The 13,515-nt window shown below is 38.9% G+C and overlaps 2 protein-coding genes and 1 pseudogene across 2 annotated transcripts; 2 read left to right on the forward strand and 1 right to left on the reverse strand.

The window, feature by feature from the left end:
- The first annotated feature begins 1,516 nt into the window (after positions 1 to 1,516).
- LOC101309614 lies at positions 1,517 to 2,711 on the forward strand (annotated as a pseudogene).
- Positions 2,712 to 4,300: 1,589 nt separating this feature from the next.
- LOC101301634 (desiccation-related protein PCC13-62-like) lies at positions 4,301 to 6,119 on the forward strand. Its single transcript, XM_004290724.1, has 3 exons — positions 4,301 to 4,644; positions 4,775 to 5,000; positions 5,575 to 6,119. The coding sequence occupies exons 1-3, from the start codon at positions 4,313 to 4,315 to the stop codon at positions 5,965 to 5,967; spliced, it is 951 nt and encodes a 316-aa protein (XP_004290772.1). The 5' UTR covers positions 4,301 to 4,312; the 3' UTR covers positions 5,968 to 6,119.
- Positions 6,120 to 7,733: 1,614 nt separating this feature from the next.
- LOC101301927 (putative indole-3-acetic acid-amido synthetase GH3.9-like) lies at positions 7,734 to 10,529 on the reverse strand. The gene is made up of 4 exons (XM_004290725.1): positions 10,240 to 10,529; positions 10,025 to 10,126; positions 8,772 to 9,610; positions 7,734 to 8,520 (listed from the first exon to the last, which is right to left on the reverse strand). The coding sequence occupies exons 1-4, from the start codon at positions 10,527 to 10,529 to the stop codon at positions 7,910 to 7,912; spliced, it is 1,842 nt and encodes a 613-aa protein (XP_004290773.1). The 3' UTR covers positions 7,734 to 7,909.
- Positions 10,530 to 13,515: the final 2,986 nt, after the last annotated feature.

Raw genomic sequence — 13,515 nt, forward strand, 5'->3', positions numbered from 1 at the left:
TAATTTGTATGTTAAAGAGCAGTCTCAGTGATAGATTTTAGAATTAAATTTAGTTTACCTCCATGAAGTTTGGGAGTAACTTCATGTTAATTCCTATACTTTCAATTTCATCAGTTTACCTCTCAAACTTTTGAATTTTCCTCAAGCGTGACCAAATGTCCTATATTCTGTCCAAATCGGATGTTAACTACTGATAATTTTAACCATAACTGTGAGGCTAGTATCTAGAATTTGGGCAAATCGGACCTTATATGTCCAAATCGAACCTTAACTGCTGATAATTAAAGGTCAATTCAAGCGGAATATGAGAATTTGGGCACGGCAGACAGAAATTGAAGAGTTCAAGGGGTAAACTGATGAAAATAAAAATGTAGAGACTAACATGAAGTCACCCCCAAACCACAAGGGGGTAAACTGAATTTAATTCTAGATTTTAACAGATAAATAGATTCAGGACTTGTTCATGTTCACTCGTGGTTAACTTTGGCTTTAACCTTTCTTGTTAGTCAATGTTGGATAATATATCCAAGGGTAATACAAAACAAAAGCTTGAACGTTGTTAAATTAACCTACGTACAGCGCGGTCCATCTGATACCAAACAAGTAGAAGTAGTATACTACTATACGTACCTCTCAACTTATATATAGAGGGATCGATGATAGGGTTTGCGACCTTGAGTTTAAGATGGTAGGTGGGTTAATTAGTTATGGGAGAAGAGTGTAGGGAGGCCGAGCCTTCGCTCTGCTTACCTAGGGATATAATATAGAAAAGTAATTTTGACACTCTTACAACTTCCATTCCATTTTAACCACATAAAACTATGTACCACAATCATTAATTACCGTAGTTGTCTTTACAAGTAATTGAAAGGTCTTGAAAATACTTGATCGTTGAGTTTTGGCTTTGGATACTAACATTCTTCGACCAAGCAATTGTTTTGAATAACTCGTGAACTTAAAGTTTTCAACAAATTAATAAGCAAATAAACCATTAAAAGTGGATTCATGAAGGATAATAAGTCGATTACTAGCTCGCAAAAATTGGACTTCAATGGCTTTCAAAAATAGAGTTAAAATCAATTAGCATCAAATAATTAGGCATGTGATGGTACCATTATAATGATAACAAGTACACAAGGGTGTCACATAATGTGGGTTTACGGATTACCAAGATCACGCATCTTTAGCATTGTGTATATTTTACGAGATTATTTTGTTAAGAATCATGGATTACTAAAGCTAAAATTGCAGATAAAAAACGAAAAGAAAACGCAGAGAAGACTGAAGGCTACATTGTGTTTTTGAATGCGGAAAAAAGAGGCTAGGTTACAACAATTAATTGCATAATCCTAATTTACAATCTTTTGGTACCACAAATTAAATCCAATTAACCAATTACGTACTCTCTCAGCAACTGCATGGGGTTCGGGCACGTCTATATAAACCCAGTAATGCATGCTTCATTCACTCGTACTAACACCATTACAGCATTTGCTTCCTGCTTTCGTCGATCAATATGGCTCCTTCAATTTCCACTTTCTCTTCTGTCTTCCTTGTTCTTCTTGCACTGTACCTCAACCTCAGTCATCACCATGTCACGAGTACTCTGGTTACTATTAGTCCCCCTAGCTGCGCACCCATTAATGCAGCTGATGTTGATCGCATGCAGTTTGCCTGAACTTAGAATTCTGTCAAGCCGAGTACTTTCTGTACGGCGCTACTGGCCAAGGCCTCGACAGCTATGCTCCGGGTTTGTCCGGAGGTGGTCCGCCTCCCATCGGTGCTCAGAAGGCCATGCTTCTCGACGACCCTGATGTTGCTCGCACCAGTGAGGAGATTGCTTATCAACAAATTGGTAACATCAGGTACCTGTTCGTTGAGATATTGTCTTGTAACCAATAGACGTAAACAAATCTACACAAGATACCACCTCGATCAGTCACACTATTTGTTGCTAGCTACTATATTACGACTTGACATATGGTATTGTTATATATATTTCAGGTCTATTGTTCAGAATGGAGGAGGAATTCCAAGGCCTCTACTGAATCTCGGACTCGTAAATTGGGGATTATTTTTTGACCTAGCACTGAAGACACCTCTAATCCCTCCATTTAATCCATACGCGAACTCACTCAATTTTCTGTTAGGCGCCTATGCCATGCCTGATCTCGCACAAATCTCCTATGTCAGCTCCATTCCGAGCCTCACCACAAATTCTTCTTCATTATCTGTGAGTATTAAGAACTGGGATTATCGATCGTACATGTAATTAACTTACTGCATGTAATTAACATTTATTTCCTTTTTCTTTTTATGGGAATCACTTATAGTTGGCTGCAAAGCTTTTGGCGATCAAGGCTGGACAAAGTGCGGTGCTACGTGCGTTGTTGTATCCGAAAGCGACTCAACTGGTGCCTCCATATAATTTCACGGTGCGTGAGTTCACCAAGGCCATTTCCCAGCTCACTAACGACCTTGGCAAGTGCGGCATCAAAAGCGAAGGCATCTTGCTAGCTAACACAACCCTCGGGGCGGAGAACCGGACGACCAGTAACGTTCTGTCCGCCGATGCCAATTCGTTGTCCTACGCAAGAACAGAGCCTGAGATCTTGAGGATTGTGTACGGAGCCGGCAATGAGCACCTTCCCGGAGGATTTTTCCCCTTGGGTGCAAACGGCAAAATTGCAAGGAGCTACCTCCTTATATAATACTCTTTGATGGAATCTTGCCTAGCATCTATGCTACCTTATAACAATAATATTAATAAGGGTGATATATATGATACATGCTAAATAGACTACACGAGAATAATTAGCTTTCATATATGCATTTGACCATGTATCGATCATAAACTTACAAAATGCATGATTAATCGAACTGTTCTCATTTTCATTACACCGAGCAATCGTATTTATGTGCACTTGTGCCTATACATCATCACGACATCACCTGAATACCTGAGAGGATGGTACATATGCAGGAGGTTATTTTATGACATAAGTCACATAACCGAAACTATATATTAGTGCTTATTGCTTAATTACATCTCATCATAAGTTCAAGAGGTTGAAAAATCAATTAATTAGATAACCATACTGACGTATTTCCTTTTGCATAGTTAGACGATTCAATGATTATTAATTTTGTTCATCTTTGGGATTCTTTGCAAAACAAACCATAAAATGGGGATCTAGCAACTAGGGCAAAACTATCTACAATTCTCTAATTCATTAGTTGCTACAGGCATCCACCTTTTACAATTGCATATATAGAGTACGAGGTGCATTTTGCCCTGCATAACTATTTACATCCTCTTAGTCAAATTAGTTATTTGTCATATATATTGACCATCGTGTTTTCTCTTCTTTTTCTAAAATGTTTTGAAAGATAGTTTGATTCCTTCTTAATTTTCAATCTATAATCTTTAATTTTGGTTGATATTCACAAAAGCAAATTAGTAACAAAAAAACAGCAAACAGCTAGACCATACAAGTACTTCAACATCAATTACCAGTTAATTAGGGGAAATTCTTCTATGCACAACATCAAATTGACTATGCAATCTTAATCATTCATATATTAGGACCCCCTGTATGTCCAATAAAGTCATGGTTCTTAGCCATCCACATGGTGCCGTGTATTTACACGCCGTGCATAGAAGATTCTCCCGTTAATTACTAACAAAAATATATAGATGAAACTAGTTTAATTTGATAGACATATATAGGGTGCAAACTGAAAATAAATGTATGTCAAATAATGGGTGTGAATTTCACCATTGCAAGTTCAAGGTGCAAAAATCAACAATCATGATCAAATTCCCGATCGATAAAGAAGCTAGATCTGAAATCAGAAACTCGGAGGAAAATATGGAAAATTATCTGATACGTACGTACGCATCTGTGGATAAGGTTATGACTATCTATAAAACAGTTAGATATATAGCTTGGTACCATATTAGATGTGCCCAATTTTAGATGTGACCAAAAAGAAATAGATGTGCCCAATTCTGCCACACCAATATTATCTTAAATTAATTGCTGTTACATCAGCTATAGCTCAAATCTGGTAAACTGTTGAGTAAAATGCGGCTAAAGGGAAATAATACTGATGAACTAGCTAGGTCATCTTCTTCGTCTCCAAACTCTCCATATCACGCAGCCATTCCTAGTATAGCCATTCATGCACTTCTTTTCACGAATAAGACTACAAAATACAAATCCCAAATCATTGAATTCGTTCACACTCGGGTGCTACTATATAATGTTAGAAGAGTAACAAGCGTGAGTCTATCACTGATCAATTTGCAATGGCTCCTTCAACCTCTCATTTTCTCAGCACTGCATTCCTTGTTCTTGTTTCTCTAAACCTCTGCCTTGTTCATGAGGTCATGACTCAGACTCCCAACTGCTTGCCCCTCCCGAACGTTACTGATGCTGATCGCCTTCAGTTTGCGTTGAACTTAGAATTCTTAGAAGCTGAGTTTTTCTTGTTTGGCGCTCTTGGAACAGGGCTCGACAGTATCAATCCGAATCTGGCCGGAGGCGGTCCTCCGCCTTTCGGTGCGCAGAGAGCTTTGCTCGACCCCGTCGTTGCTCGAATCATGGAGGAGTTCGGTTATCAACAAGTTGGTCACATCAGGTATCTATTTAATCATGAAATTTTTACGTATCTGCATGCATGTGCCAGTAATTAGTTGTAATCTTTTAGATCTGTAGTGTTTAATTAGTTATAAGTTTCTAACACATAGATGGTGGTTGTTGATTTCCAGAGCGATCATCGATAAATTTGGAGGGATTCCGAGGCCTCTGTTAAACATCAGCCGTGAAAACTTTGCGAGAGGTTTTAACGGCATAGTGGGTTTCAACCTGATCCCTCCCTTTAATCCCTATGCAAACACACTCAATTATCTTCTAGCAGCCTATTCAATCCCTTATATTGCACTTGGAGGCTATGTTGGCAGAATCCGTAACCTTACCACTATTGATAATCGTGCGGTAAGAGCTATACATGAACTCTATTCTCATGAGTACAAGTTAGTACAGTCATGACCGATCTCTATACAGTCTCAAACACGTTCCGTTGTATATGAGACTAATACGTAGATCTAAAACGGGAGATATAACCAATAGGTATTGACTATCACGGTAATTTGATTTAACATTGAAAAAAAAAAAAAAAGATCACCCAATAATCCAGTATCTCTGCAAAGATTTATATGAAAATTAATTGGTCGCGTATTTTAATTGTATACACAAATACAATACATCATTGAAACTGAGATCAAGATGCTAATTATATGGTTAAACTAATTCCAATTAAATTAGTATGACGACCTAAACCATTTTGATGATCAAAATATTACTTATCTAACTGATGATGATCGCATGTATTTTTCTATAGTCCAGATAACCCTATGTATGTATGTATGTATGTATGTATGTATGTATGTATGTATGTATGTATGTTTCTACCTATATCTATGTTTCTACCGGCACTTGATCTCCTCATGAATGTGTTCACTATGAAGACACAAATTTATCTAAAGAAGTGGATTGTGTGTGTATGCAGTTGGCTGCATCACTTTTGGGGATAGTGGCTGGACAAGATGCGGTAATACGTACATTACTGTATACAAGAGCCAACCAGTTCGTACCTCCATATCCGCTCACAGTGGCCGAGTTCACAAATCGTATTTCAGCGCGTCGGAACTTCTTCGGCGGGTGTGGCAACAAAGACGAAGGCATCCTGTTACCAGACACCACGCTCGGGGCTGAGAACCGGACGACAAGTAACATCCTATCGGCGGATTTTTATTCGGTGGCGTACACCAGAAGACCAGTTGAGATCTTGAGGATTGTGTATGGAGGCAATGAATCTGTGCCCGGCGGATTTTTCCCTCAAGGTGCTAATGGAAACATTGCAAAGCGCTACCTCAATGGTGGCGCCAGCTCAATAGTTTAGCTAGGCCACACACTGGTGCTATATATGCTACGACGTACGTATGTACTAATAATAATGATCCAGCAGGCTGATGATACAGATGCTCTTTTAGAGTTTAAATACAAATGTATCGAGCCATAATCTTAAATAAAAATGATGATAGTCATTTTTCTGTCTCGGCAGGAGAATTTTCTGCTATGGTGCTTGGCTTTTGTGTTTTATATATATATTCTCTTCAATAGGTTATGATCGCTTATGCCCTCACGTACAAAACCTTTAGATGTATCTGAATGAATTAACCTTGGGTATACAGCCTAAATAAGCATATTAATCCTAACGAGACCATACATTGTATACAACCTTGGGTATTCCCACGGTTGTGTTATTGGTTCTCTAGATTCATGAATCATGATGTATATATGCTATACCGATCAGATATGTTAACTAATTAATTTGCATTGCCAATTATTTATCTTAGTCAAATGTATTTATGCGTGTCAACTATGATCACCGGTTTTGTCACTAACTGACTAAGAGATTTATGCTCAACCATTATTGGATATAAATTTAAAGGTGATTAAGCACAAATCTCTTAGTCAATAAGTGACCGGGTGAACATTATTTATTGCAACACGTGTTTTTCGCATCAACTAACTTTGTTGCCGCTAGTTGAGTGTTGCCGTTACCTATGGCACATCTGATGATTTAGTTGCTGCTGATCATAAATCTAGCTTTGTGCAGGGAATTAACACGTACATTATCTGTTTGAGTAGTTAAAACTTAAAAGGTTGCTTTCACATATGCCTTTTGATTTCCCACCACTCCATTTCAAAGTAGCTCTCTAGCTCAGCTAGTGCATGGTGACTCGATCAGTCTCTCAATGGTGGTGTCTTGTACATCAAAAGCCAAACCTTTAGAGCAAAAGCTAGCGAACCACATATCCAATTCACCAAAACCAGTACAAGAGCGGCCGGATTGTAATTGCATGCGCATTTTACGGCACGCTTGAAACATAGTGTCAGACATATCCTCCTCTTTTGTGAGAGAGATTAGCTGCATGACTCTATATATATATGATCATCAGCTGCCTCATATTTCAAACATGTGAGCACTAGCTCGAGAATACATTGCATATATGATAAAACCTCAAAAGCTTGAGTGGGATCGACCTCGACTATAATTTGTCCGGCCCGTACAATAATTCTCTCTGTGTCGACCTTCTTTGTGTACGTAAGAGCTAGATTCTGAAATAGTTCTGGCAAGCAATTTCAAAGTGGTGACAGACAGCAAAGAAACCAGGGATCTATGCAAGTGCAGGCATTTCTAGCTTTTGCAGTGTCTAGTCAAAGACCAAATTACTTTGCTGGAATCTGTCTCGGCAGGTTAATTATAGTTTCCTCTGTTCATAATAGGTTGCAGTTTGAATTGATTTCTCATGCCTGAATTTAGTGAACTGAAGGATCCAATGGACGACCAGTGAAGACATCGCCTCTCCGATTTTCACGATCTGCTGTGTGTTTTTAAAGTCGTTTATTTGAAATGCTTATAGTTGAAACTTATATTTGGACTTACATCAAAAATTGGAATCTAAGCTAAATAAGGAAAATTTTGGATGAATTTCTTCGCGTACTTCACTCGAATAGACAAATTGATCGATAGCTAGAGACAATTAATACTGATACTGTACAATAACTAATTAATTACCTTCGAGATTTTGCAATACATGGATTGACTGATTCAAAAGAAATTAGAAACTTGTTTTTATCAAGAAACGATCTTATTTCATTAGCAAAGACCAAGGTTTACATCGCCCCATTAGAGCAGTAGCTACGTACAGCGTACTAATCGATCATGAGTGCATTCTCTTGGTTAACTAGCTATTACTTACGTACTCTAAAGATGATAATTAACAAAAAGAGTAGTCCTATTTTCAGTGTCTTTACTTAGCACTTAATTATTGTAACTATTTAGGACTCCAATGAGGATCTCTCGGACTAAAGTAACGAGCCTTAACATTAGAATCAAGCAGCTTCAGAGCCTTCTTAGACTTGATACACCTCGGCGTCTTATACTGATTGATGGAACCCCCTTGGTTGATGAAGTAGTCCATCAATGCCTCAAATGTGCCAGGCTCCACAACACGTATCTCGAGCGGCCCTACAGACTTGTCGTGCGAGCGGCATCGACGGTATATGTAATCAAGCTCCTCCTCCACTGCGATGCAACATTCTTGGAGCACCTTATCATCTAGTGGCGTGACTACATTGTTGATCAAGGAGTCCACCGTTGGTGACGGTGACAGCGATCCATGGTGGTGTACGATCTCCCAATACATTACGTAGTGGCCTGGAACGCGCGACGTATCGGCATAGCTCGTGTACTCCACAAGAAGAGCATTGAAAGGCTCTAACAACTTTTTGGCCACGGTAATGCTCCTATGCAAGTCCTCTTCATTAGTTTTGTCAGTGTCGATGCTTAGAACAACATTCCTCCTACATATGAACCGGAATTGCGGGGCTTGATTGTGAAATCCGGTGACTTGTAGCACATCACCAATACGATAACGATATAACCCTAATTTATCGATCATAAAAAAGAAGAAGAATTAAATTAATTACATGATAATCTATCTATAAATAAAGAAATGACACTGCTAGATTCTGTAATAGTACAGTACTTGTCGATCTATGTACTAATTATACCGTTCTAATTAAGATTAATTCGTGTCTTGAAAATGACTTAGTTCTAGATATAACTAAACGAAATAAAACAAATTTTATGAAATTTATTCGTAGTGAAAATAGGGTAATTAAAGATAACTTTACCAGCAAAGGTTGTTACCACCAATTCATAGTAACCGCCCAGCTTGACATGCACCAAGTCCACAAGCTTGTCACTAAGCACATCCTCATCCTCATCCTCTTCAATGTCCATCACCCTGCTTGTCCCATTCTCTCCTCTTCCCAATGGTATAAACTCAAAGTACCCCATATTGGGCATCAGGGTGAACGCCACATCAGCAGGGTCACAGAAGGGCTTCAAGTTCACACCAAAGTAACATTCTGAAGATGCATACATGGTGCCGACTAATGGAAGCTTTCCATCACTGTAATACTCCAAAGCCGGTATGTACTGCGCCATGGATCCAGTGACAACGGCTTCAATGTACTTAGCCTTAGGCCATAGCTGGCACAGAATTCCCTTCCAGGATTGAAGGCTACAAATGCTGCTGATCTCGTCAGCCAGGTCAGGATCAGGTGAGGAGAGAATTTTAGCCATGGATTTGCGGCAATCAGGGTCTGTGATCAGGGGATCCAACTTCCCGGTTCGTATGTCATTGCAGAAATTGACCCAGTTTCGTTCGAGGAACGAAATGGCTCGTAGAAAAGCTGAGGCGAAAACGGCCCCGAGCCTCAGGACTTGATGGCGGTGGAGTAGGCCAGAGAGGAGCTGGCAATACATGCTTTGATTGCTGTCGTTGCAAAAAACGGTCTGGTCAGGGCTAGTACAGTTGTTGAAAGGGTCTTCGCCTCGGCACTTGAAGTGGTTGCTCTTGTAGTAGCTGGTGAGGACTGTCCGTGCCGGTAAGCCGCACGGCGTCGACATCTCTGCCTTGACAAAGTAGAGGAACATGGCCTTGCCCTTGTCCAGATCAGGAACATACCTGGAGTTCAAGTATCAAACACAAGGGCATAAGTTGAAGCAAATTTAACTAATCAGGCATAAAACTAGGGTTTCGTTCATTTGACAAAGACAAATTGTACGTAATTAACAAATAGAGCTATGATTTGACTAGAATACTTTATTCTTTTGATTTAGTGGCTTGCACATCCAAATGACTGTTCTATCCGCAAGATTTATAGCATCCTCACCCCTCGATCAGTGGGTTCTTATTTTTTTGACATGTAGAAAGATTTGAAGACGATACGATGTCTCTTCATCAAATCATATATGCTAAAATGTAGATAATCAACTGCTCTGGTGTTATATGACTTCAAACAACAAATAAACAAACTCTAATTGTTTAAATAAATTAGATTTTGGATAGTTGAGAGAGAGAGAGAGAGAGATTATTAACTGGTTGATAATTGGCATAATGAGATTGTAGATAAAGGTTCGACGGTCGAGATCTTCAGCGATTGTTGGCATCATCTTAGGCTCTCTTCCTGAAGTTCCTGAGCTGCAAATTCCATAATATTAACCAAAGTGTTATGCAATCATTCATAAGTGTTAAACAGAAAACTTCAACTACTGCAATAATTAATTCAGCTTGACGATGATAGATATATTTACCTGCATAGCATTTCAGTTATTGGGTGACCAGTTATGAGAGAGGAGTCTTCACCATTAGCTATCCTTTGGATATAAGGTTGGATCTCCTTGTAAGTAATGACAGGAACACACTTCTTAAAATCTGCAACTTCTTGTGATCCCTTCATGTACTTGCTCAGATACTCAGTCTCCACATTTCTGGTTAAGATCTCTTTCAAAATGTTCAGCTGAACTTTATCAGCCTTTGAAGTGAGCCTCTCAATCTCCTTCAATGCCTCCTCACCTTTGTACTCGAGCTTCTTCCCGTCCATTTTAATTGTGATCAGTGAACAATACCAGAAGATAGAACTAGCTAGAGGACATGCACTCAATCTTGCTGTTCGCTCATGCTAAATAGTTTCACAAACCAACCAAGTCGGTCTATATATAATGGGGATGCATGCCTAGCTATATGTTAAGTTATTCCAAAGCCAAAGATGGTTTTCTTTTCAACTCTTTTTGTTTCCCACACAACTGCTACCTAATTGGGAAAAGTGGATGCTGACGCCGCTTAAAATTATTATGTCCCTCCTGCACATCATATGCAGAAAGTTAGCACAATTATCTAATCTTCGGACTATAATTATTTGCACTATGTGCATCTTTCTAGTTTGGAACACAATGTTGAGATATCAATCTCACATCGGGAATATGAGCCATGTGGGTTTATGTGGGTTTATAAGGGTTTGAGCTTCTCCATCCATTGCCAATTGGTTTTGGATGTGAACCTCAGACTGCTTTATCATGGTATCAGAGCGGGTTACCCATGTTCACGTGTGAAGCCCAAATGACCACATGAACTCCACGTCACCCAAATGTTGTCCATGTGTTAGGCTTGAAAATTCGCCACACGTGCAAGGACGTGTTCAGATATCAATCCCACATTGGGAATATGAGACCTTGCCTGTGGGTTTATAAGGGTTTGGGCCTCAGACTACTTTATCACACAAAACCAAGTTTATTGAATTACAATATGACTTTTCCAATTTGTAATTTGAAAGCAGAATCACCAACAAACACCATCGCTATCATAACAACTTCCATCGCTATCATAACAACTTGAAACTCAATTTCATTCAACTTGAATTGTGGCAATGGAAGATAGCCGGTTAACAATGTTCGAAGATTCATCATTTATATTAGATAAGGCAATGGAAGATGGAATGCGTATGGAAATTAGACTACTCCTCAATTGATACCATTTGATGTTGATTAATAACTTGCACCATTGATCATGCATATAAGTATATTTGCTTCCATGATATCTAGCAAGACAATGTGATGCACAATTTCAAGTACTCATTGATTTTATGGACAATAGTGAGATCACAAGTATCTGGTTCTACATCATGGATTGTCCGCATGTTAGATCTAGCATTTCTCTTTTTACTCTTGTCTTGTGTGTTGTGTCAATGAAAATATGAGAAAATCCCTAAAAAACGACTTTCTTCATAGTACCTGTTCCCCTCTATCCCATAACAGAATGTGGCGTGTAAAACACAAGCAGAGCAAAGCCCTAACCCTACTCCACTGCATTCTCAATAGCATGGCAATGGCTAGAATCCAAAAGGTACGTAAGGTCATTCCAAAAAGTCCTATTAATAATCTAACTATATTCCTAAGCAAGGATTAAAATCTCTGCGATATATCCGATATATCCTCTGATATCTCCCTTTTTTTAAGGACCGATATATCTTTAGGGGTCAATATCTTATCTTCCACCGTATCTACGATATTTCCCCGATATTTAGGAAATATCCTCAAATATCACCGATATTTAGGAAATATCTTTGATATTGAGGAAATATCTCCGACATTTATGATATTTTCGATATATCACTGACGTATTAAAAAAATATCTGTAAAAAATTGAAATGTTATCCGGAAGAGAAGTAACTAATTCCCTCGAGATATATCCCAATGACGAGTGGTGGTCTCGACTTGAAACTGTAACTGCCAATGGAATCAACGTACAAAGGGTATTATATGAAGAAGTTGTTGGAAACCCAGAAGATAATTTAGACAGTGATGATGCATGGGGCGGCATAACAACTCCGGATAGTTCAGATGATGATGAAGATGGTGGAAGCGGAAAAGGTGGTGGAAATACTGGCACCGGGTTTGTATATGGACAATCTTCTACAGTTTGTGGATTGAACAATTTTCTATCTGAAGAAAATTACGATCATGCCTCCCATGATCATGGCTATAGAAGTACTAGGTATGGAGCGCAAGAGGATACCATGTATGGGAGGAAGACTAGAGGTCCAAATGATGATCAAGATGTTGCTTCAGTTGCGCTAAGTTTTGATTCTATCAGTTTAGGTAGTGGGACTGGAACCTCAAATGAATCCCAAGAATGCAACAATCAATATGGCTATAATGTTTATGGCTATAATCAATGCGCGGAAGTCAGTGATCAGTCATCCAGTTTCCATCATCCTTACTATCCACTTATAGGGGAAACAATCGGCAGCTCCAAAGACATATATGATTATCATATTCAACACTACAATTTGTACTATATGAGTCATATGTCTTGGTCTGATTATTGTACTTTTGTGGATCAGCGTGTGTCTTATGACTCTTATCAACAACCTAGATTTTTATTCTGGATGTAGATGAAGTTGATATTTGTAATATTTATATATAAATCTAATAAATTAAATATTTCAGAAAAAAAAAAATTTCTTCCCAAAATACCGATATTTTTCCCGGGTTTTCCCGATATATCCTCGATATATCCGAAATCTCCCTGTTTTAACGGACCGATATATCTACCGATACCGATATTTTAATCCTTATTCCTAAGTACACAATTAGCTTACGTCAAATTGGATTACAGGGAATCGCAGCTAAACTTTTTTGATGGGATTTGATTGACACCTTTCCTAGTGATAAAACAAGGCACAATAATCTCCACCACTCAACGAGCTAACCAAAGATGCTTAAGAACTTCAAGGTACCGTACTTGATTACACAAAAGCCTAAGCAAGTAACTTAAGTTAACAATTCTTTCATCAGTCTCATGTACAATTCAAAACCCTAACCTAAACACAAAGAATTTTAAATAAAATCCGGGCGTGGGTTGAGCCTCCCAGCTAGGCTGGGTTCCAAACTTTTTTTTTAAAAAGGGAAAGTGGTCGGGGACGCTGCTGGAGTCTTCTGGGGTGGAGGCGCTCCGTCGCCGGCGCCGGAGGGTGGAAAATGGACGGACGTCCGCACTTTAAGCCGAATGCAGACGTCCGCTTCACATCC

This window comes from Fragaria vesca, linkage group LG2 (genome assembly GCF_000184155.1).
Source record: "Fragaria vesca subsp. vesca linkage group LG2, FraVesHawaii_1.0, whole genome shotgun sequence".
Lineage (NCBI taxonomy): Eukaryota > Viridiplantae > Streptophyta > Magnoliopsida > Rosales > Rosaceae > Fragaria > Fragaria vesca.

Bases quoted from the DNA above. Each gene is read 5' to 3' on its own strand.
- LOC101301634 (XM_004290724.1), top strand. From the start codon at position 4,313: ATGGCTCCTTCAACCTCTCATTTTCTCAGCACTGCATTCCTTGTTCTT. The intron at 4,645-4,774 runs GTATCTATTTAA...GTTGATTTCCAG, and splicing joins CAACAAGTTGGTCACATCAG to AGCGATCATCGATAAATTTG. The intron at 5,001-5,574 runs GTAAGAGCTATA...GTGTGTATGCAG, and splicing joins CCACTATTGATAATCGTGCG to TTGGCTGCATCACTTTTGGG.
- LOC101301927 (XM_004290725.1), bottom strand. From the start codon at position 10,529: ATGGACGGGAAGAAGCTCGAGTACAAAGGTGAGGAGGCATTGAAGGAG. The intron at 10,127-10,239 runs GTAAATATATCT...TGGAATTTGCAG, and splicing joins ATAACTGAAATGCTATGCAG to CTCAGGAACTTCAGGAAGAG. The intron at 8,521-8,771 runs GTAAAGTTATCT...TCGATAAATTAG, and splicing joins GGTGGTAACAACCTTTGCTG to GGTTATATCGTTATCGTATT.